At 42.2% G+C, this 23962-nt stretch overlaps 1 protein-coding gene across 13 annotated transcripts in view; it reads right to left on the reverse strand.

The window, feature by feature from the left end:
- Window positions 1–23962, reverse strand: part of depdc5 (DEP domain containing 5, GATOR1 subcomplex subunit) — a 222700-nt gene that overhangs the window by 14156 nt on the left and 184582 nt on the right. For all 13 annotated transcript variants that reach the window (XM_061695209.1, XM_061695212.1, XM_061695211.1 and 10 more), the window contains 3 exons: window positions 21616–21748; window positions 20720–20819; window positions 20374–20607 (listed from right to left, as the gene is read on the reverse strand). In XM_061695209.1, coding sequence (XP_061551193.1) covers window positions 20374–20607; window positions 20720–20819; window positions 21616–21748 — 467 coding nt within the window. The remainder of the gene's footprint in view (window positions 1–20373; window positions 20608–20719; window positions 20820–21615; window positions 21749–23962) is intronic.

Genomic DNA, 23962 nt, shown 5'->3' on the forward strand with positions numbered 1-23962 from the left:
TCTTCTGTATCCGAAATGAACAGCTGGGCAAGTTCTCCAACAAACACACCAGGTTCCCTCTCGTCATTGTCGCAGTCAGTCTCGTTGCCGGGGGGCTGAAAGCTCGGACAACAGTCAAAGCAGATACCTTAGCCCAAGCATCCACAATCCATTCACATATGGTGGCATAACTCATTTGGCGTTGCCTCCCAGTCTTAGTTGCACTTGGTTTTTCAGTGGCTGTGAGATGGGGGCGTATGGAATCAACAGAGACGGTGACGCGTAGAAAAAAAACATCCGGTCTCTTTACGCACACCTCACTCAGCCACTCTCTCATTTTCTCCTCGTCCATCCAGCCCTTTTGATTGGCCTTAGCGATGACTTTGGCTGGAAACATTTCTTTAGGCAGTGTCTTCCTCTTACAAATCACCATAGGTGGCAATTTCTGTCCATTACCCCGACAACCAAGCACAACAGTAAAAGCCGACTTCTCATGTCTCGTTGTGCGTATCACTACCATGGTCGTCCCCTTCTCTACAGTGTGGTTCACTGGGATGTCGAAAGTGAGCGGCACCTCGTCCATGTTGGTGATGTGGTTGGGCAATCTTTTTACTGCAGTGGGAGCGGAAGATGGCCAGCTTTTCCATGTAATTCGCCGGAAGTTGCTGCGCCAGGGTAGTCCTTTCCCGGATGGATAGATTACGCCGTTTCATAAAACGAAAGCACCAAGACAGCCCTCCTTGAAAATGTTCGATTTTCATTTCTTCTGCAAGCGTTATTGCCCTCAGTCGAATGGTGAGAGTAGAGACGCTTCTCCTGGCTGTTCTTTGCTCATTAATCCATTGCTCGAGTTGGTCTTCTCGACTTGTTTCAGCGGAAACTCAGCTTCGTCTTCTTGACTTGGCGAAGCTCTTTTTCCTGCTTCCTCCACTTGCAAACCATGGATTTGTTTATCTTGAATTCTCTCGCGGCTGCTCGATCCCCATCTTCCTCTGCGTAACTGACAGCTTGCAGCTTCACGCTCACCCTTCCCCCTTTACATCCGCATTCTGTACTCAGTCACGTCCGCCTTTCCTCTATATAAGCAGCGTGTCGGCAGAAATGCTCCCAGTCAGTCAAGCGGAGTGCTCATCACACAACATTTATAGATTTTGGAACTCAGCGCACACATAAGACGCGCCGCATTATAAGGCGCCCCGTCCATTTTGGAGAAAATTCAAGACTTTTAAGTGCGCCTTATGGTCGTGAAAATATGGTACTGTGTTTTACCAATGACATGGTGTCAGATACCCCTAAAAAAAATCCTGTAGATCACTAATGGGCACCCAACTGTGAAATATGTCATTATACACACAGGGGCCCTGGATGTTGTCAAGCAACAATAAGAGGTACTGAAGCAAGATTTCACTGATCTCCTAACAAAAGTGCAATATTTGGATGCTGAGGTTTTCGTAAGTGGACCTCTCCCAACGGTACGAGTTGGAGATGAACGTTTCAGTAGGCTCAGTCAATTAAGGAAGTGGCTGTACTGCATTATCTGTTAATTTTATTGACAATTGCCATAATTTTTGGGAGCGCAGACATATTTTTACAAGACAGACGGTTTCTGTCTAAATAGACAAGAGTTAAGTTGTTGGCCCGAAAAAGAAACACTGGCTTTGTTGACCCGGCTGAAGGACAGAAAGATCTAGTTGTTTCCAAACAAGGACAGAAAGATCTAGTTGTTCCCAAACAATCGGAGGACAAGAGATAAGGTGACATGAGGCGCAGATGGATTTATGGTCATCTCTAAGGATGTTGAAATTCTATCAGTTGACATTAAAGATATGGCTATTTCTGACCATTTTTGTGTATTTTTTTATTTACAGATTCTTCCAAAAGTTCAGACAACCTCTTTATCTATAAAGATAAGGTACATAAATGAGAGTACCGCCACTAGGTTTATGGAGACCATAACTGTGCCACAAACTGTGAATGCTGAGACAATTGAACTTTTGGATAATTTCACCTGGAAAATCTTTAAATGTCATGAATGCTGTTGCTCCTATTAAAACTAAGACAATATAGAGGCGACCTAGCTGTGGAGGAGCACAATGATGGTAAATACCTCAAAATGAAAGTGTAGGAAAGCAGAACATAAGAGGAGAAAAACCAAACTCCAAATTGACTATGAGCTCTACAGAATAAGTCTTTGTAATTTTAATCAAGAGTTAGTCAGCAACACTTTTCTGAAATGATCAGTAAGAACAACAATACTCACACTCTGTTTGATGTGGTTGACAAGCTCACAAACCCCCAAAAACAGATTGCTCCCGAACTCTTAACAGCAGATAAATGCAATGAATTTGCTTGTTATTTTAGTAAAAAAATACAATCCATCAGGTTAAATATCAGCACAAATCAGCAAAATGATAAAATTATACTACATCTGAACCACCCAGGAAAAACTCTAGTACCATGTCAGAATTAGATAAAGTTGACCAAAAAACTGTAGAGAAAACAGTTCAGCAGTTGAAACCATCGACGAGCTGTCTTGACTCAATACCATCTGACTTTTTCAAAGCTATTGTGAAGTCTGTGCTAATAATCAATTGTTCACTTCAGTTTCCTAAAGCTCTTAAAGTAACTCCCATTAAGCCTCTTTTAAAAAATAGAACGCTGGACACATCCATGTTAGCAAGCTATAGACCCATCTCAAATCTCCCTTCCATAATCAAGATTGTTGAAATAATGTTTCATCAACTCAGCAATTTCTTGAAATGAAATTGACTTTTTGACAAATTTCAATCAAAGTATTCGAACTCATCACAGTACAGAATCTGCTCTTATCAAAGTGCTAAATGAATACTGACTCGGGAAAGGTGTCAATTCTGGTCTTGTCGGATCTCAGTGCAGCTTTTGATATGGTAGATCATAATATACTGCTTAACATGTTGGAAAATGTGGGTAGGACTAAATAGAACAGTCCTTAAATGGTTCAGGTCCTACCTGGAAGAAATGAGTTATTTTGTAAACATTGGAAGTGTTCAATATCATCGAATGGCAATGATCTTTTGGTAAATATCTGTAGTTACTTTCTTTAAAAACCACAGACCAAGTCTGAAACCTTAGTTTACTGATAGATTGCGACCTGCCTTTCTTTTTTGAACAAATTTATTGAATCAATGTTAATTTCAGTTTTTCAGAACATGTAAGAGAAGGCGGCACAGTGAACCACTGGTTAGCATATCTGCCTCACAGTTGTGAGGACCGTGGTTCAAATCCCGGCCTGTGTGGAGTTTGCATGTTCTCCCCGGGCCTGCGTGGGTTTTCTCCGGGCACTCCGGTTTCCTCCCACACCTCAAAAACATGCATGGTAGGTTAATTGAAAAAAACTCTAAATTGCCCATAGATGTGAATGTGAGTGCAAATGGCTGTTTGTTGATATGTGCCCTGCGATTGGCTGGCGACCAGTTTGGGGTGTACCCCGCGTCTCGCCCGAAGATAGCTGGGATAGGCTCCAGCATGCCCGCGACCCTAGTGAGGATAAGCGGAACGGAAGATGAATGAATGAATGTAAGAGAATTAACAAAACAAAAAAAGTGGCAACTCTGCAGTACTAATACCGTATAAATTATACATATACATACTTTACACTTTTTTTTCCTTCTTTCTTTCTTTTTCACTTTTTTCACTTATTCCTTTATCTCCCTTTTTCCTTTTCTTCTTTTCTCCTTCCCTTCTTTTTTGCCTCTTTTCTCCTTTTCCCCTTCCTTTTTCTTCTTTTTAATATTCACGAGCACCTAATCTAATTTGACCAGCCAAAGTGGTTGGATTTTGGTGCCCAAATGTCAGTAAATTGATCAGTATTTAAGTGTAGTTGTGCTGTAATTTTCTCCATATTATATACCCTTTTCAAACCCTCCCGCCATTGCTCAAGTGTGGGAGGTTGAGCTTTGAGCCAATGCTTCGTAATCATTTTTCTTGCCACTAGCAATAGAATTTGTATTAATTTAATTTATTCTTTTTTTAAAACCCTCTTTTAGTGGAACCCCCAATATACAATGTACCATTTCCAATGACACATTGCATTTTAGCATGATTTGGATTTCACCCACAACTCCCTGCCAAAGATTTATCAGAATGGGACAGTCCCAAAAAATATCTGAGTAGTCTCCTACATAATTGCAATTTCTTGTGGGAACTTGTTAAAGGTATTCCCATTTTTTTCCTTACAATTGACCATCTGCGAAGTGGTAGGCAATCCATTCATTTTCAATTTTAAGATATTTCCATTTCTTTTGTTCAAAGAATATTGCGGTCTTTTAAGGGAATCAGTGGGCTTGAATTGTTCTCCAGTTCTATCCAATTTGTTTCCTCATCTTGCCCCACCCATTCTACTAATCCTCGTAACTGAGCTGCCCAAAAATACAATTTAAAATTAGGTAAACCTAGACCACCTTCCCTCCTAGAACCGCATAGTAGTTTCTTCCGGATCCTAGGTTTCTTCCCCTGCCATACAAATGTTGAAATAATTTTATCCAATTTTTGAAACATAGATGGAGGAATCCATATTGGCAATGCTTGATAAAGGTACAAGACACGAGGGGCTGAGTTGAAAGACCTGTCTGGTCCCTCTTTTCAACAGGAATTCTTCAGAAATATAGCCATTTACTCGAACTTTGGAAGTAGGCTTAAGGTACAACGTTCCAATCCATCTAATAAATGTAGAATCAAAACCGAATTTCTTCAAAGTGTGATGTAGGAACAACCAATCGACCCTATCAAAGGCCTTCTCAGCGTCAAGGCTGAGAAGCATTGATGGGTCAGTTTTTTTTCTTAGCAGCTGTCTTATGTTCAATATTCTCCTAATATTATTGATTCCTAAGCGTCCAGGAATAAAACCTGTTTGGTCAATACCAAGCACATGTTTTATACATTTCTGAAGTCGTTTGGCTAATATTGATGTTAAAATTTTTATGTCGCAACACAATAAACTTATCGGTCTGTATGAGGAACAATTTACAGAATCTTTGCCCTCTTTGTGGATCACATATGATCGCTTGGGACCAAGATTTAGGTGGGTCATTTTCAGAGAGCATGATTAAATACTCTTCATAATAAAGGGGTAATTTCGTCTTTGAAGTATTTACAAAACCCACACGGGTAGCCATACACTCTGGGGGACTTGTTATTTTTTAAATTTTTTAAAAGTCTCCTCAATTTCCTTTTTGGAAATTTGTTTTATTAACCCTTTAGATTGGGTTTCGGTCAATGAGGGTAATGTTATTCTTTCAAAAATCTTTGAATCTTGTTTGATTTGTTGATGTCTTCTGGTGAGTTGTATAAAGTTTCATAATATGAGGAAAATGCGTCAGCAATGTCTTTGGGGTGAAATATAATATTGTCCAAGCCCATCTCTTTTATCAGACTACAACGTCCTTGTTTTTCTTAAAATTGCGCCCTGATCTGAAGGTTGTTTATCTAAATGTTGATTCACGACACAGTTAAAATCCCCACCTATTAAGAGAGTCCCTTCCACAAATGAGGTTAACACCGATGAGATTTCTTTAAAAAAAAAAAAAAAAAAAGCTGTGTCATCTTCATTTGGGACATACAAATTTAGAATTGATATTTCTTTTCCATGAATGAGCCCTCTGATTTATGATATCTTCGGTTGGCATGCGTTACTTCCTCTTCCGCGTTTATCATGTCATCCTTTTCAGACTGCTCTGGTATACTATACAAGCGTATGTTGTTACGACGTAGACGATTTTCCAGATCGTCACATTTATTGGCAAGGTTGATTTCTCTACGCAACAGGTAACTTATCAACCTCCTCGTCTTTATTTTGTCGGTCTTCCGTGGCACTCAATCTGTATTCCGCTTCAGTCATTCTGTGGTTGTCTGTGCGTGTTGCAAAATCCGTCAGTTTATTCTCCAATCTGGTGAATGAAGTTTTTAAGTCTTGGAATAACTCTGTATTTTCCTGTCGGAGTTTTCGTAGCTCCGCTAGCACTTATTTTCAGCGTTAGCCCCGGAGTTAGCCATAGTGTTAGCTTCCCCAATAGTTTTCAATGGAGTAGCTTCAGTTATCTTTAGCTGCTTGGGTCCTTGCTTTCCATCCCCTATTTTACTCACTTTTACGTTGTTCTTGGATGTTTTGGGATTCAGAATACTCTTTGCGTTATCTCTTTCGCTAAGTCTGGTGTTCATTTATCAAGAAACCTTCACAAAACGGCTTAATTTAATAATTCTGTGAGAGCTGAAAGGTTTACCGTCCTCACTCGGCCATGACGTAGCCGGAAGTCCCGACCTGACTTTCAACAGTCATATCAAATCAATTACTAAAACTGCCTTCTACGATCTGAAGAACATATCCAGAGTGAAGGCTTGCATGTGTCAAGCAGACCAGGAGAAGCTCATCCATACTTTTATCTCAAGTAGACTTGACTATTGTAATAGTCTTCTGACTGGCCTCCCCAAAATTGAGCAATCTAAACCGGTTTGATAATACGATTGGGGAAAAACAATGGAGGAACTCTGCTCTAACTTTCAATTTGAACCTTGGTTTAAGTTGTTGGTAAAGTTGTTAATAAAGCTGTCAAGAATTGTACTCGCCTATGAGTATGGACTCTTACTTTATAATAATGTGACCCATGTAAAGGTAGCCTTCTTCAAATATACTTTAAAAAGTACTCATGTATGAGTAACTGCTTTCTAACTTCTGTCAAATAGATATATCGTGGTAGTGTGAAAATGTGAATATTGCTCCATCAATATAACTTTAAATAGAAAACAAACTACAAAATAAATGTGGACAGAGGTGTATTTAGAGCAGACATGCCCAAAGTCCGGCCCCCGGGCCAAATCCGGCCCGTGTTCATATTTCCACTGGCCCGAAGCCTCTGTCATAAAACTAATATGTGGCCCGGCAGTACAAAATACACGCGCAATTTTATATTTCACCACAGGATGGCAGTAAACTTGTGGCTGAACTCTCACGGGGCCGTTTTGCGCATGATCTGTTTTTTGCCTATTTCTAAAATGGCAACTGGAAGTAAGAAAAGGAAAGTTGATAGCGAGGGCCGACGTTACCAGGACAAATGGAAGTCTGAATATTTTTTCTATGAGTTTAGAAGCAACTGCGTCTGCCTAATTTGCTAAGAGACTGTGGCTATGTTCAAGGAGTTCAATATATAGAGGCACGACCAGACGGAACATGCAAATTACGACAAGCTAACTGGGAACGAACGCAGTGAAAAATTTAAGCAACTGGAAGCTGGTTTAACGGCACAGCAACACTTTTTCACAAGAGCCAGTGAGTCGAATGAAAATGCAACAAAGGCAAGCTATGAGGTGGCAACGCTGATCGCCAAGCATCGCCAACCTTTTACTGAGGGTGAATTTATTAAAGACTGTGTGATGAAAATGGTGGAGAACATTTGTCCTGAGAAAAAGCAACAGTTCGCCAATGTTTTCCTGTCTCGTAGCACTGTGTCACGAGGGAGCGAAGAAGTTTCTTCTGATATTAAGAGACAGTTGGACACAAAAGGAGTGGAGATTGAATTTTTTTCGTGAGCCTGTGACGATAGCACGGATGCATCCGACAGCGCTCAGTTCCTGATTTCTTTTAGAGGAGTGGACAGTGAAATGAACGTGCGTGAAGAGCTACTTGACCTCCAGAGCCTTAAGGACCAGACAAGTGGGAAATATTTATTTGCTTCTGTTTTTTCCGCCGTACATGACATAAAATTAAAGTGGAATAAAATCACGGGGATTATTACGGATGGCGCACCTGCCATGGTGGGCAAGCACAGTGGATTATCAACCCTAGTGTGTCACAAAGTAAGCGAAGAAGGAGGTAAAGCTATAAAACTCCATTGTATTATTCACCAAAAAGTTCTATGTGCCAAACCGTTTCCGTGGATCTCAGTGACGTTCCAGCCCACCTGCAGCTGGAGCTCATTGAGCTGCAGTGTGACACAGAGTGTCGCAGCCGGTACCAACAACTCCCTCGTCAACTTTTACCAACAGCTGGATAAAGACAGGTTCCAAGAGATTCGTACATTTGCTAAGAAAATGTTGAGCTTGTTTGGCTCGAAGACATTCTCAGTCATGAACAAGAATATGAACCGAGCGAGGACAAGACGAACTGACTCCCACCTGCGTGACATCTTGCGCATTAAAACCACCGCTTTTGAGCCAGACCTGCCCCATTTACTGCAGTCGAGATCTCAGTATCACCCTTCACATTAATGCAAACATGTTGTTTGTTGATTCTGATGAATAAAGTTTGAGTTTGAGTCAAATTTCATAAAAATACTTTATTTTGCATTTCATTAATTTTTATTTTAACCTTCATTTATCCAGGTCAGGCAGTTATAAGATCTACCTAGCAGCAGACAGCATAGTAAAACAGTAAAATAAAAATACAAAAAAGCATTCCCCTCGTCGGTAGCATGTAAAATTAATGATGGCCCGCATGACAATTTGTTTACGGCAATGTGGCCCCTGAGCCAAAAAGTTTGGGCACCCCTGATTTAGAGTATCATAGATGCATAAGACACCCACGTTTTGCACACGTACAGTGGGGACGGAAAGTTTTCAGACCTACTTAAATTTTTCACTCTCTTATATTGCAGCCATTTGTTCAATCATTTAAGTTATTTTTTTTCCTCGTTAATGTACACACAGCACCCCATATTGACAGAAAAAAATGGAATTGTTGAAATTTTTGCTGATTTATTAAAAAAGATAAACTGAAATATCACACAGCCATAAGTATTCAGACCCTTTGCTGTGACACATATTTAACTCGGGTGCTGTCCATTTCTTCTGATCATCCTGAAGACGGTTCTACACCTTCATTGGAGTCCAGCTGTGTTTGATTATACTGATTGGACTTGATCAGGAAAGCCACACACCTGTCTATATAAGACCTTACAGCTCACGGTGCATGAGCAAATGAGAATCATGGGGTCAAAGGAACTGCCTGAAGAGCTCAGAGACAGAATTGTGGCAAAGCACAGATCTGGCCAAGGTTACAAAAACATTTCTGCTGCACTTAAGAGCACAGTGGCCTCCATAATCCTTAAATGGAAGACGTTTGGGATGACCAGAACCCTTCCTAGAGTTGGCCGTCTGGCTAAACTGACCAATCGGGGGAGAAGAGAGACGACGCCCGACAGACGACGTCATCCTGGCCTTGTGGGCTGAGAAATCAGCAATTTCTCAGGCACTGTTTGACACCCTACGACGAAGCCATCCTGACCTTCAATTAATGCTGAAAACATTTCACTTTCCTGTTAATACCGTGCCGCCGTCTGGCGTCACTGCAGTGGGCATGTTCACCATGAACCTGCAATGGAACCAACATGCTTGGTTAACGATCTCACACGAGTTCCAAGCTGCAACATCCTTCCATTTTGCTTGAAACAGATCCCGGGTGATGAAGGTAAACACAAAGGTTTTTCTTTAACACCAATATACGCTACACTGCATTGCTACTCTATGTTATCAAGGAGCATGCGAGAGGGTCATTACATGAGCTCTCACATTGTTTTTAAGAGGAAAACACTAACCTCAGGCAACCTGTTACTAGTCTCGCGATAACCGATCCACAGCTCGACAATCGATATAGCTAAGGATAACCAGCAGATTTTGCTGGGTATCCGGTTGAATCGGTTTATCTGTCTCAAGAATGCTGACCTTGTGTGACCCTTTAAAGTGCCAGTTTTATTGCTTTATATGAGGCAATATAGTTCCATGTTTCTGGTTTTATTGTTTTACAACCCTTTAAAGTACCAGTTTTAGTGCTTTATATGAGACAATATTATTCTGTTTCTGGTTTTATTGTTTTACAACCCTTTAAACTATCACTCTTATTGTTTTATGGCCACAAAAGGTAGCCACGATTATACCATGTGACACAGCATGCTCAGGGATGACCTCAAGAGGTCTTGACCCCAAGGCACAACCTGTCAAAACAAGGTAATAAATCATATTTCAGGGTCATAAATTACTCTTTGACATAAAGTCTCTTCGCTTATTTATTTGATGTGATACAGAGTTAATTGCTAATGACGTTCAGACGACTTTCAAACCACTCATAAATATGGTTCGAGACAGTGAGTTAACAACTGAGTGAAAGAGGTAGTGGTTTTAACATGGGTTACATTACAGTTAAAAAATAGTACATGGGATAAATGTAATTTTAAAATGAAGTACATTTAAATTTTAAAAAGTAGGCTCCATGCGAGAAGTATTTTAGAATCAAGTAAATTTAAGTTAGCACTTCAAAACTCAAAAATGTTTCCAGTTGCAATGACAGTACTTGCAGTGCCAGCATCAAGCATACCAGTTCAGTGTTGGGAATAAGTCTTTTGTAGAATAATTAAAGACGAAATCTTGTCTTTATGCGTTTGATTTAATAAGAAGAGCTATTTACATGATATAAACAAAACGAGACCGAGAGAGAAAGAAGAGGGAGAAAGAAGGAGAGGAAAGCGAGGGGGAGCTGGCCAGGTGTCATGCTCCCCACACTCTCTCGAAAGAAAGAACAGCAAGGGCCTTCAGTCAGATTCAGTACATTTCCATAATAAGGACAATCGCACCAGCTACCCAGCCAGCTGTTGCAGACCGCTTGTGAATGTCCTTGGATAAGACAAACAATGGCTTCCTGCTTTTAGCAAGGCTAGAGAGCGATGCAAACCTTATTAAAGAAGGAGAAAAGGATCTATACAGGCTGGCCAGACAGAGGGATAGAGATGGGAAGGATGTGCAGCAGGTTAGGGTGATTAAGGCTAGAGATGGAAATATGTTGACTGGTGCCAGCAGTGTGCTAGCTAGATGGAAAGAATACTACCGAGGAGTTGATGAATGAGGAAAATGAGAGAGAAGGGAGAGTAGAAGAGGCAAGTGAGGTGGACCAGGAAGTGGCAATGATTAGTAAGGGGGAAAGTTAGAAAGGCATTAAAGAAGATGAAAAATGGAAAGGCAGTTGGTCCTGATGACATTCCTGTGGAGGTATGGAAGAGGAAAGGTGGCTGTGGAGTTTTTGACCAGCTTGTTCAATAGAATTCTAGTGCGTGAGAAGATGCCTGAGAAATGGAGGAAAAGTGTACTGGTGCCCATTTTTAAGAACAAAGGTGATGTGCAGAGCTGTGCGAACTATAGAGGAATAAAGTTGATGAGCCACACAATGAAGTTATGGGAAAGAGTAGTGGAGGCTAGACTCAGGACAGAAGTGAGTATTTGCGAGCAACAGTATGGTTTCATGCCTAGAAAGAGTACCACAGATGCATTATTTGCCTTGAAGATGTTGATGGAAAAGTACAGAGAAGGTCAGAAGGAGCTACATTGTGTCTTTGTAGATCTAGAGAAACCCAGAGAGGAACTGTGGTACTGCATGTGGAAGTCTGGAGTGGCAGAGAAGTATGTTAGAATAATACAGGACATGTACGGGGGCCGCAGAACAGCGGTGAGGTGTGCTGTAGGTGTGACAGAAGAATTTAAGGTGGAGGTGGGACTGCATCAGGGATCAGCCCTGAGCCCCTTCCTTTTTGCAGTGGTGATGGATAGACTGACAGATGAGGTTAGACTGGAATCCCCATGGACCATGATGTTTGCAGATGACATTGTGATCTGCAGTGAAACCAGGGAGCAGCTGGAGGAACAGTTAGAAAGATGGAGGCATGCACTGGAAAGAAGAGGAATGAAGATTAGCCGAAGTAAGACAGAATATATGTGCCTGAATGAGAGGGGTGGTGGGGGAAGAGTGAGGCTACAGGGAGAAGAGGGTGGAGGACTTTAAATACTTGGGGTCAACTGTCCAGAGCAATGGTGAGTGTGGTCAGGAAGAGAAGAAACGGGTCCAAGCAGGTTGGAACGGGTGGAGGAAGGTGTCAGGTGTGTTATGTGACAAAATAGTCTCTGCTAGGATGAAGGGCAAAGTTTATAAAACAGTGGTGAGGCCAGCCATGATGTACGGATTAGAGACAGTGGCACTGAAGACACAATAGAATCAGAATCATCTGTATATGTCCAAAAACACACAAGGAATTTGTCTCCGGTAGTTGGAGCCACTCTAGTACGACAACAGAAGGAAGCAGAGTTGGAGGTGGCGGAAATGAAGATGTTGAGGTTCGCTCTCGAAGTGACCAGGTTGGATAAAATTTGAAATGAGCTCATCAGAGGGACAGCCAAGGTTCAATGTTTTGGAGACAAAGTTAGAGAGAGCAGACTTCGATGGTTTGGACACGTCCTGAGGAGAAATTGTGAGGATATTGGTAGAAGGATGATGAGGATGGAGCTGCCAGGCAAGAGAGCTAGAGGAAGACCAAAGAGAAGGTTGATGGATGTCGTGAGGGAAGACATGTTGGCAGTTGGTGTTCGAGAGGAGAATGCAGGAGACATGGAAAAGGATGATGCGCTGTGGCGACCCCTAACAGGACAAGCCGAAAGGAAAAGAAGAAGAAGAGAGAGAAGTAAACCTTATAAATGTGAATATAAGTAATTTTACCAACTCAAGTCTTCAGCCATGGTGGAATCATTAACTCATTCATTGCCAGCCATTTTCTGAGCGGCCAACTCCATATTGCCAGTTGTTTTAGAGCAGGGGTGTCAAACTCATCTTTGTCACGGGCCACACCGTAGTTATGACTTACCCCGAAGGGCCGCTACGACTGTGAACCCATATAAACGAAAGATTACCTCATATAATTACATACAGTATACACAACACATTGATGACTAAGCAGTTTTGAAATCAGAAGCCTATAAGAACATGTTTTTCAACTATTACATATCTTTTCAAAGGGGGATTGGTAACCTAAAAAATGGTTGCAAATATCTCAATGTTATTACATCAGAACACCATGAGCAATTTTTATTTGCTTTCGCGGGCCACATAAAATGCTGTGGGTCCCCGTTTGACACTTGTGATTCTGAATGATCATGGAACCTACAAAAAAGAAAGATTAAACTTTTATTTCATGAGAAAAAAGTTCTCCTTTTTCGTTTAGTAATCATCAGTTGAAGATGTGTAAGTTTCACCAAAATACCTGTTTCCAAGTAGAAAGCGGAGAAAATTAGCCTTCTGTGACAAGTTGCTTTACAATGCAATGACAGTACTTGCAGTGCCAGCATCAAGCATACCAGTTCAGTGTTGGGAATAAGTCTTTTGTAGAATAATTAAAGAAGAAATCTTGTCTTTATGCGTTTGATTTAATAAGAAGAGCTATTTACATGATATAAACAAAACGAGACCGAGAGAGAAAGAAGAGGGGAGAAAGAAGGAGAGGAAAGCGAGGGGGAGCTGGCCAGGTGTCATGCTCCCCACACTCTCTCGAAAGAAAGAACAGCAAGGGCCTTCAGTCAGATTCAGTACATTTCCATAATAAGGACAATCGCACCAGCTACCCAGCCAGCTGTTGCAGACCGCTTGTGAATATTTTTTGCTTTTTTCACACCTCAAATATATAAACAGTACTTTCCGTCAATACAACAGTATAAACAACACTGAGAAAGGGCTTTTGATGGAAAAACTATTTATTTACAAGTATATACTTAACCTTTTACAATCTTCACATTTGAAAAACATGTTTGAGCTTTGAACTATACACAGGTTTCTGTGTTTGTTTTCCTCTGGAAGGGTAGACCGCTGGGGTGTGGTTCAAAATACTCCAGAGCATACAGGTTGTTTTGGTCCACAATGTGTTGGAGCAGCTTGTCTGTGAGAAACAGTTCCAAGAAGTCAGCAGGTTCATCAGAATCCAGCCCTGTGCTCAGGGATCCAGGGGTTGCAGTGAAGGGGATCTTATTTGGCCGCCAGTCAGCTGGATGCCAGCCAGAATTATCCTCACCTCTGTTGCATACCCAGCCTGTAAATTATAGAAATTTAATTACCATAAAAATATACGTTTTAAATTATTTAGTGTCTTCTATTCCCTTTGGCTTGCCCCGTTAGGGATCGCCACAGGGTGTTATCTTTTTCCATGTAAGCCTATCTCCTGCATCCACCTCTCTAACACCAACTTCCCTCACTACATCTCTAAACCTTCTCTTTGGTCTTCCTCGAGCTCTCTTGCCTGGTAGCTCCCTCCTCATCACCCTTCTACCAATATACTCACTCTCGCTCCTCTGGACATGTCCAAACCATGCAAGTCTGCGCTTTCTAACTGTCTCCAAAACCTCTCAACTTGTTCGTCCCTCTGATGATCTTATTTCTAATCCTATCCAACCTGGTCACTACTAGAGAGAACCTCAACATCTACATTTCCGCCACCTCCAGCTCTGCTCCAGTTCCACTGTCTCTAATTCGTGCATCATTGCTGGCCTCACCACTGTCTTATAAACTTTGTCCTTCATATTGACACTTCTGTCACATAATGCCTGGATCAGACTGCAAGACAAATTTGGTCTTTCACGATTACACGACTGTATGTCAGACTACTGCCATAAAATCTTGCCTTAGCTGGGTGGCAACATTACACGGCATTTATTCCGATAACGCCGTATCCCGTCTTTTACAATCACTGGGCTTTATCTTGTCAAATTAAACACTGTCGGATAGGCGGGACCAGAAAACGTGTGTCCACTCAACGTGCCCGGAGACACCTGTTACTATGGTGACAATAACAACAAGTATTGTACTTGGGGGGGGGAAAAGAACAAAAAAAGGAAAAGTCTGCTTTCATCACCCACCGGTGCTTGGGAGTGGGCTGTCCATTCAAGAAGAGCTTAAGGTATGTTCACATACTTTTAATACAATATGGTTCACTAGCAGGCAACAATGTTATGGCTCAGGTAGTGTGGCCGAGCGGTCCAAGGAGCTGTATGGCTCACTAGCAGGCAACAATGTTATGGCTCAGGTAGTGTGGCCGAGCAGTCCAAGGCGCTGGATTAAGGCGTGGGTTCAAATTCCACCACTGCCAGTTCCTTGTCAATATAGTTAATGTCCTAACATTTGGGCAGCCGTGGCCAAATGGTTAAGATCATCGCCTGCCACCGTGGGGGACCTAGGTTCGAGACCCCGACTGGACCATCCTCCAACATACCCCCGGACTCACGGCTGTGGTGTCCTTGAGCAAGACACTGATACAGCGAAATGCTCCCCGGGCCCTTCAGCTGCTCCAGTGTGTTCCACTAACATGTTGATGTGTTCACTGTGATGGGTAAATTGCAGAGAACAAATTTCGTGTGCATGCATGCATCTTCATGACAATAAAGGTAATTCTCCTCTTAGCCTAGCAAGCTAGTACTAGCACTGACATTTGTATGTACACAAGCCGGCGTTCTGTTGAATCATGCTCTAAATCGTCGGTGAGCATTGGTTCGTGCGTGTTTATGTTGACAACAGTGATGTTGACATCTGCAAGCACAGAAGGCGAAGCGCCGGTCACAATACGCAATCATTGGTCGAGGTGCGCTGTCGGTCAATACAGTATTTCAACACGACATGGAAGATATCCAAGAAATCTTCACTTTGGCGTTGTAGGGTCAAACCGTTGGTCGTGGATTATGTCACACTTCAAGAAGTTTTGTCATTCTTGACAAAATACGTCGGGCCCGATGTGGGAAATTGCACGTGATAGCTTATCGGGCCAATGTTGTCTGATCTAGGCATTACACACCTGACACCTTCTTCTACCCGTTCCAACCTGCTTGGACTCGTTTCTTCACTTCCTTACCACACTCAGCATTGCTCTGGACTGTTGACCCCAAGTATTTCAAGTCCTCCACCCTCGCTATCTCTTCTCCCTGTACCCTCACTTCTCTCTGTAGCCTTACTCTTCCCCCACCACCACTCTCATTCAATGCAATTTGGCTCATCTTCATTCCTCTCCTTTCCAGTGCATGCCTTTCTAACTGTTCCTCGACCTGCTCCCTGCTTTCACTGCAGATCATAATGTCATTGCGAGCATCATGTTCCATGGGGATTCCAGTCTAACCTCATCTGTCAGTCTATCCATCACCACTCCAAACAGGAAGGCGCTCAGAGCTGATCCCTGATGCAGTCCCACCTCCACCTTAAAGTCCTCTGTCAAACCAACAGCACACCTCACAATCGTTCTGCTGCCCTCATACATGTCCTGTACTATTATAAAATACATCTCTGCCACTCCAGACTTCCGCATGCGGTACCACAGTTCCTCTCCAGGTACTCTGTCATCGGCTCTCTCTAAATCTACAAAGACAATGTGGCTCCTTCTGACCTTCTCTGTACTTCTCCATCAACACCCTCAAGGCTAATAATGCATCTGTGGTACTCTTTCTCGGCATGAAACCATACTGTTGCTCGCAAATACTTCTGTCCTGCGTCTAGCCTCAACTACTCTTTCCAATAACTTCATTGTGTGGCTCATCAACTAAATTCCTCTATAGTTCCCACAGCTCTGCACATCATCCTTGTTCTTAAAAATGGGCACCAGCAAACCTTTACTCCATTCCTCAGGCATTTTCTCACGCACTAGAATTTTATTGAACAAGCTGGTCAAAAATTCCACAGCCACCTCTCCTACATGCTTCCATACCTCCACAGGTATGTCATCAGGATCAACTGCCTTTCCATTTTTCCTCGTCTTTAGTGCTGTTCTAACTTCCCCCTTGCCAATCATTGCTACTTCCTGGTTCACCACACTTGCCTCTTACTCTCCCTTCTCTCTCATTTTCTTCATTCATCAACTCCTCAAAGTATTCTTTCCATCTATCCAGCACACTACTGGCACCAGTCGACACATTTCCATCTCTACCCTGACCCACCCTAACCTGCTGCACATCCTTCTCATCTCTATCCCTCTGTTTGGCCAACCTGTGTAGATCTTTTTCTTCTTTTTTAGTGTCCAATCTGGCATACGTCATCATATGCCTCGTTTCTACCATCACCCTATGTCATATCTCCATGTATTCCTTTCTCCTCTCCTCAGTCCTCTCAGTGTCTCACTTCTTCTTAGCTATCCTCTTTCTTCGTGTGATTTCCTGTACTTTGAGGTTCCACCACCAAGTCTCCTCTTTCCAAACATAAGATACACCAAGTACTCTCCTGCCTGTCTCTCTGATCACCTTGGCTATAGTGGTCCAGTCTTCTAGAAGCTCCTCCTGTTCACCGAGAGTCTGTCTCACCTCTTCTCGAAAAGCCATACAACAGCTCAACTTCCACCACATGGTTCTCCGCTCTGCCTTTCTCTTAACCTTCCTCCCCACCACCAGTCACCTTACACACCACCATTTTATGCTGTCTAACCACACTCTCCGTATCGCCGACCTTAGAGTCAGTAACCTCCTTCAGATTACATCATCTGCACAAGATGCAATCCTGCATGTAACCTGCATGCGTCTCCCTCCACTCTTGTATGTCACCCTATGTTCCTGCTTCTTCTGGAAGAAAGTGTTCACTACAGCCATTTACATTCTTTTTACAAAGTCTACCACCATCTCTCCCTCCAAGTTCATTTCTTGGATGTCAAACTTACCCATCACTTCTTCATTACCCCCGTGTCCTTCACCAACATGTCCATTACAATCTGCACCAATCATGACTCTCTCTCTGTCTGGGATGCTCAAAAGTACTTTATCTAGCTTCTTCCAAAATGTCACCTCTATGTGACATCCTACTTGTAGGGCATAGCCACTAATCACATTATACAGTGAGTACAGAAAGTATTCTGACCCCCTTAAATTTTTCACTCTTTGTTATATTTCAGTCATTTACTAAAATAATTTAAGTTCATTTTTTTCTCATTAATGTACACACAGCACCCCATATTGACAGAAAAAAACGGAATTGTTGAATGGCCGGGCCACTCAAGAGCAGTAACGGAGTTGTTCTAAAGCCACTGCTTTGTTATTTTAGTTATGTGCTTAGGGTCATTGTCTTGGTGAAGGTGACCCTTCGGCCTAGTCTGAGGACCTGAGCACTCTGGAGAAGGTTTATGTCCAGGATATCGCTGTACTTGGCCGGATTCATCTTTTCCTCGATTGCAACCAGTCGTCCTGTCCCTGGAACTGAAAAACGCCCCCCACAGCATGATGCTGCCACACCATGCTTCACTGTTGTGATTGTATTGGACAGGTGATGAGCAGTGCCTGGTTTTCTCCACACACACCGCTTAGAATTAAGGCCAAAAAGTTCTCTCTTTGTCTAATCAGACCAGTTCTCTCACCATCTTGGAGTCCTTCAGGTATTTTTTTTTTAGCAAACTCCATGCGGGCTTTCATGTGTCTTGCACTGAGGAGAGGCTTCCCTCGAGCTACTCTGCCATAAGGCCTCGACTGGTGGAGGGCTGCAGCGATGGTTGACTTTCTATGACTTTCTCCCATCTCCCAACTGCATCTCTGGAACTCAAGTCACAGTGATCTTTGGGTTCTTCTTTATCTCCCTCACCAAGGCTCTTCTCCCCCTGGTGCTCAGTTTGGCCAGACGGCCAGCTCTAGGAAGGGTTCTGGTCGTCTCAAATGTCTTCCATTTAAGGATTATGGAGGCCACTGTGCTCTTAAGTGTAGTAGAAATGTTTTTGTAACCTAGGCCAGATCTGTGCTTTGCCACAATTCTGTCTCTGAGCTCTTCAGGCAGTCCCTTTGACCTCATGTTTCGCATTTGCTCTGAGATGCACGGTGAGCTGTAAGCTCTTATATAGACATGGGTGTGGCTTTCCTAATCAAGTCCAATCAGTATAATCAAACACAGCTGGACTCCAATGAAGGTGGAGACCCATCTCAAGGACGATCAGAAGAAATGGACAGCACCCGAGTTAAATATGTGTCACAGCAAAGGGTCTGAATACTTATGGCTGTGTGATATTTCAGTTTTTCTTTTTTAATAAATCTGCAAAAATTTCAACAATTCTGTTTTTTTTGTCCATATGAGGTGCTGTGTGTACATTAATGAGGGAAAATGAACTTAAATGATTTTAGCAAATGGTTGCAATATAACAAAGAGTGAAAAATGTAAGGGCGTCTGAATACTTTCCGTACCCACTGTAAATACCATAAAATATATTTTTTGTTGCAGTACCACAATACATTTCTTAACCTTCCCTCACCACACAGATTATACAGTATTTTCCTGCACTTTATCCACTTAACATTTACACAAGTGTTACACTGGTCACGTTCCACTCATTGCTCTTTTTGTTTTGTTTGTTTTTTTGGCAAGGCTTTCTATAACTACAAGAATGACAAACGTCTATATAACTAGTCCTTCTAGCCATCAAGACTCCACATCTACAAAATGCATTATTGGTACACATATTGTATTTGTACTGGCAACAAATGTTTCGTAGACTAAATAGCATGTATGTAAGGCAGTGATTTCCAACCTTTATGGAGCATGGCACATATTTTACAATTGAAAAATCTCACAGCACAACAACAAACAATGTCACAAAAAGTGGATACATTAATTACTGTATGTACTTCCTGCCATCTAATGAAGACCATTCATTTGTTCTGTCTGTCACTATGCCTCACTGGCATAAATAGATGAACAAAGATGCATTATTTATTGTAAATATATATTTTTTTTAGCAATTCGGTAAAATTTGATCATTTCACACGGCACACTGGTTGGGAATCACTGATATAAGGAAAAGGTTAATCGGTGAAGCCAGTAAAGTTGGAAAGCGAGCTAATGAGCCCTTACCTCTTTTGTTTCTGTCCGGAGCGTCAGGAGATGAGCCTCTGCAACTTTCCAGCGTCATCTTTTCTTTTCCTCTTGTGATCGCCATCGTCATCCATTAAAGATGACAACCTCTTTTTACTTTTGTCCCTGGAGACCATCTGCTCCACTGTCACCTGTCTGTATGTCTCCATTTTTGTGTTTTATCCACATTTCTCATATTCTACACTGGTTCAGCCAGTCTCCGCCTCACTTCCTCTTTTTATATTATTGACTGACCTCTCATCAAAGGCACTGCTGCCATCTGCTGGCGGTTTTTATGGCAGAAAAATTTATTCAGTGCTGCAGTCACAATGGAGGTGCGCCCCTCCCCATCGAAAAACGTAATTGGGGAGTTTTCTCGTCACTGGCGGGGAACGTTTGGTTTCAAAGTGAAGAGTTTATTCATCAATGGCAAGAAAAGAGTTAAGAGGCCAAAAAAACTTGCTAATCTCCCACTTTGCAAATGTAATGACGTATTCAGATATTCTGCAAACAAAAAGATGCTGTAATCTCTCGTCAAGTCATAATTTATTCTGCCGTCATTCCTTGTCTTTGATTGCTTGAGCTAATGCATTTCACAATATAGGATAAAATTAAGTAAAAGTGTTAACCTTTAAGATTAATGAGGATTTTCCCCATACATTTAATCATTGTTTGACTAATAAAGGGTATCTTATCCATAGGTACATGCCGCATCAACTGAATGAGAGAAAAGAAAAGGCTCTCAAGTGCAATATGGGCTGAACTGTCTGTACCTAGCAGTGCCGCTGACTGGCTGCGTCCTCCAAAGCTGCGACTGAAAGAGCTATGTCTGCTTGCATAAGAGGCTGGTCGGCTTGGGAGCCAGGGCAGCAGGAACGCTGGGAGGTCACATGGTTGTTGGTCCTCCAACACAAAGGCCACCTCAAACCATTTTCTCTGAAACAGGGAAAAATCTTCCAAGGCTGCAGTGGACCAGCCACAGGCCCCCGTCGGGGGTAGCTGTGTGCCTGCCGAACGACAAAGAGAATCATGTAATTTATGTAATTGTGGAAATTGTTTGTGCACACTATCGAAATAAACATGACCAGTATGCATCGGATTGATTTTGAACCCATTCACCATCCTTTTCTGCCACAATCCTATAGATGTAGAACCCATAAACGAAGGTCCGCATAGCATCTCCAGATGCATGGGCCACCAAACCTTCCTCCAGCATTTTCTAAGACAAAAAAGAAAACAAATATGAGACGGTGAGCAAAAAAAAAAAAAAAAAACTCTTGAAAAAGTATGAAAGTTATTTTTTTCTCCTCTAGTGTGTCTGCCTTTTCAGGGTACTGCACTTTGCATACCTTGGACACGGTGGAGGCACTACAATATGTCTCGCAGTTGTTCTGAAAATTTGCCTGTGGCCCCCTCACCCACTTCAAATAAGTGGGTAAAAATAGATGATGGATTGATTGATTAGTAATTGTATCGGATATCATTTTGTAGAAATTCGACCCCATTAATCAAATTCATGTTTCTATCAGCTTTTTTTGAATTTTATATTCAAGGATGGTTAGTTGGTTGGTTACAAGTCCTTGGTATATTAAAAGAAAGTACTTTATCACAATGTTGAGACTATTCACATACATCCAAATTAAAAAATAAAACATTCAGTGTTGAATCTACAGTACATGGAGAATACTTACTGGGATTCAAATCACATTAACATTCCCAATTATCTTATATATACTGTAGCTACAATTACTCCTGTACTTTCAAGGGATATCAATTGTTCAATTGTTGGCTCAATGCCTACTGTACACTTGATATTAATAATAGTTACAAATTTAATTAATTAAGCGGAAATTAAGACAATTTCATGAACACAATCAAAAACATGATGTTTCATGATACCACATGAATCATATGACTAAATTATTCATGGAGAAATACAGAATTGCTATTTGGAGATAGGACATTGACACAGACAACAACCCAAAAGATTTGGATCACAGAAAGGCAACCTTTACCTGCATAATATCAATAGCCATGCTCTGTGTGGCTACACCCTCAACATTGGTGACTAACCAGTGGACGACCTCAGCACTTATGAAGCAGTTGCACGGCAGACCCCTCTGTTCTGGGAGCAGCAGTACACCTGTCCTATGTTATTAGAGAACACACACAAAAATCAGATTGCCATAGACACATTGCTAAATTCTATATTTTCTATATTCTATTTTTTTTTTCTATTTTTTCTATTTTCTATATATTTTTTGCATATTTTCCACACTTTAAGCTTATCAAACAAATGCTGTTAATATCAGTCAAAGAAAACCCATGTAAACACAAACTGCTATTTTGAAACAAAACCAAATAATCAAAGCTACCTGGCACTGTGTGAAAAATTAATGGCCTCCAGCTAATAACTGGTTGGACCATCCTCACCAGCAACAACTGGCATGGATGATGATTGAGACCTTCCAGTGGTGCCCTGCGAATAGAGTCTACGGAACCCTTCGACTACATACGAACCCAACAACCACGAATCCCCCCTTTTCAGTAACTGGAGCTGTCCTCCCCGCCCTACATCTCTGATCTCTACTCCAAAGGGCAGGTGACGTCGAGGCGAATCCTGGACCTTTGCCCCAAGCTGCGCGGGGGATCCGAATCGGCCCTTTTCAGTAACTGGAGCGGTCATCCCTGCCCTACATCGCCGATCTTTACTCCTAAGGGCGGGTGACGTCGAGGAGAATCCTTGACCTTTCTGCCCCGGATGTGAGAAGACAATTCGTCGAGACTTCACCCCCATCACCTGCACCTGTATGCTGTCAGTCTTTCCACAGGAGTTTTTAAGGTCATGCCAGGGCATTTCAATCGGCTTCAAGTCTGGACTTTGACTTGGCCACTCGAAAACCTTCATTTTGTGTTTTTAAAAGCTATTCACAAGCTGACTTGCTGTTGTTTTATAGATCGTTGTCCTGCTGCAGAACCCATGTATGCTTTAGTTTGTGGTCACCAACTGATGGCTGAACATTCTCCTTCAGGATTTTCTGGTAAAGAGCAGAATTCATGGTTCCATCAATCACAGCAAGTCGTCCAGGTCCAGAAGGAGCTAAGGAACACCACACCATCACACGACCATCACGTTTGAACTGTTGGGATGATAATCTTTTTCTGAACTGCTCTGTTACATTTTTGCCAAATGTAACGAGACACACACCTTCCAAAAAATTCGACTTTCGTCTTGTCAGTCCATAGAATACTCTCCCAAAAGTCTTGGGATAATATACCATTCAGATATTTTGTTGATGTTTTGCAAAAGTAAGACGAGCCTCAATGTTCCTTATGGTCAGCAGTAGTCTTCACTTTGGAACTCTGCATTGGATGCCATTTTTGCAGAGTCTCCTCCTCACTGTTGAGTCATGAACACTGACCTTAACTGAACAAAGAAGGCCTGCAGTTCTTTTGATGTCGTCCTGGGTTCCCTTGTGACCTCCTGGATGAGTTATTGCGGTGTCCTTGGGATCATTTCTGTAGACTGGCCACTCCTGGAAAGGTTCACCACTGTTCAATGTCTTCTTTTTGTGGAAAATGGCTCTCACTGTGGTTCACTGGAGTCCTAGAGCTTTAGAAATGCATTTTTAACCCTTTACAGACTGATAGCTCTAGATAGATAATCCTCTTTGGCTTTCTAACAAGTATACATAGCTTCCGAACTGGCGAGTTTTTGGAAACATTTAGCAGAAAGTATTGCATACACGGGCATAGATCAAGCCACGCTGAAACCACATGCAGTGCCAACGATTTTTCCTTCGACAATCGCATCAACAACCCAGACACCACCGGTTGCCATGGTAAACGGGAAAAGCGGCACGTAAAGGACGCAGGTAAGGACTCTTTTGCATGGACTACGACTGCACTATTGGTGCTGATTATGTGCTGATCATTAGAAATGTATTAAAACCATTTACAGTTTCAGTTTAAACCAAATCGGCACACTGCTCTTTACGTTTCATGTACGGCTGACTGCTGCAGACACAAGGGGTTTTCCACTACTGACAGTAAAGCATGACCATACACCAGTTTGTATTTCCAACCTGCTCAGCACGATATTGCTACATCCTTACTCCAGTGTCCTTGTTGCATTGACAGCAGTGACCACCTTTAAACATCTGTTGTGCAGCTGTTAAAAGTTGCCGCTAGCATCTGTCAAAGCGAGGCTCCGTCCTCCTGATCAGCTCAAACGTAGGGTTATTTTTACCACAAGTCTACTTTCAGCCATCTCCTGTGAAGATTAGGCATGGACCAATTACCATGTCGAAGGTATAGTGCGGGGAGGGAGGGAGACGTGAGACAAACACGCTGCGGGAAGTC

The sequence above is a fragment of the Phycodurus eques genome, chromosome 13 (assembly GCF_024500275.1).
Source record: "Phycodurus eques isolate BA_2022a chromosome 13, UOR_Pequ_1.1, whole genome shotgun sequence".
In the NCBI taxonomy this organism is placed as follows: Eukaryota; Metazoa; Chordata; class Actinopteri; order Syngnathiformes; family Syngnathidae; genus Phycodurus; species Phycodurus eques.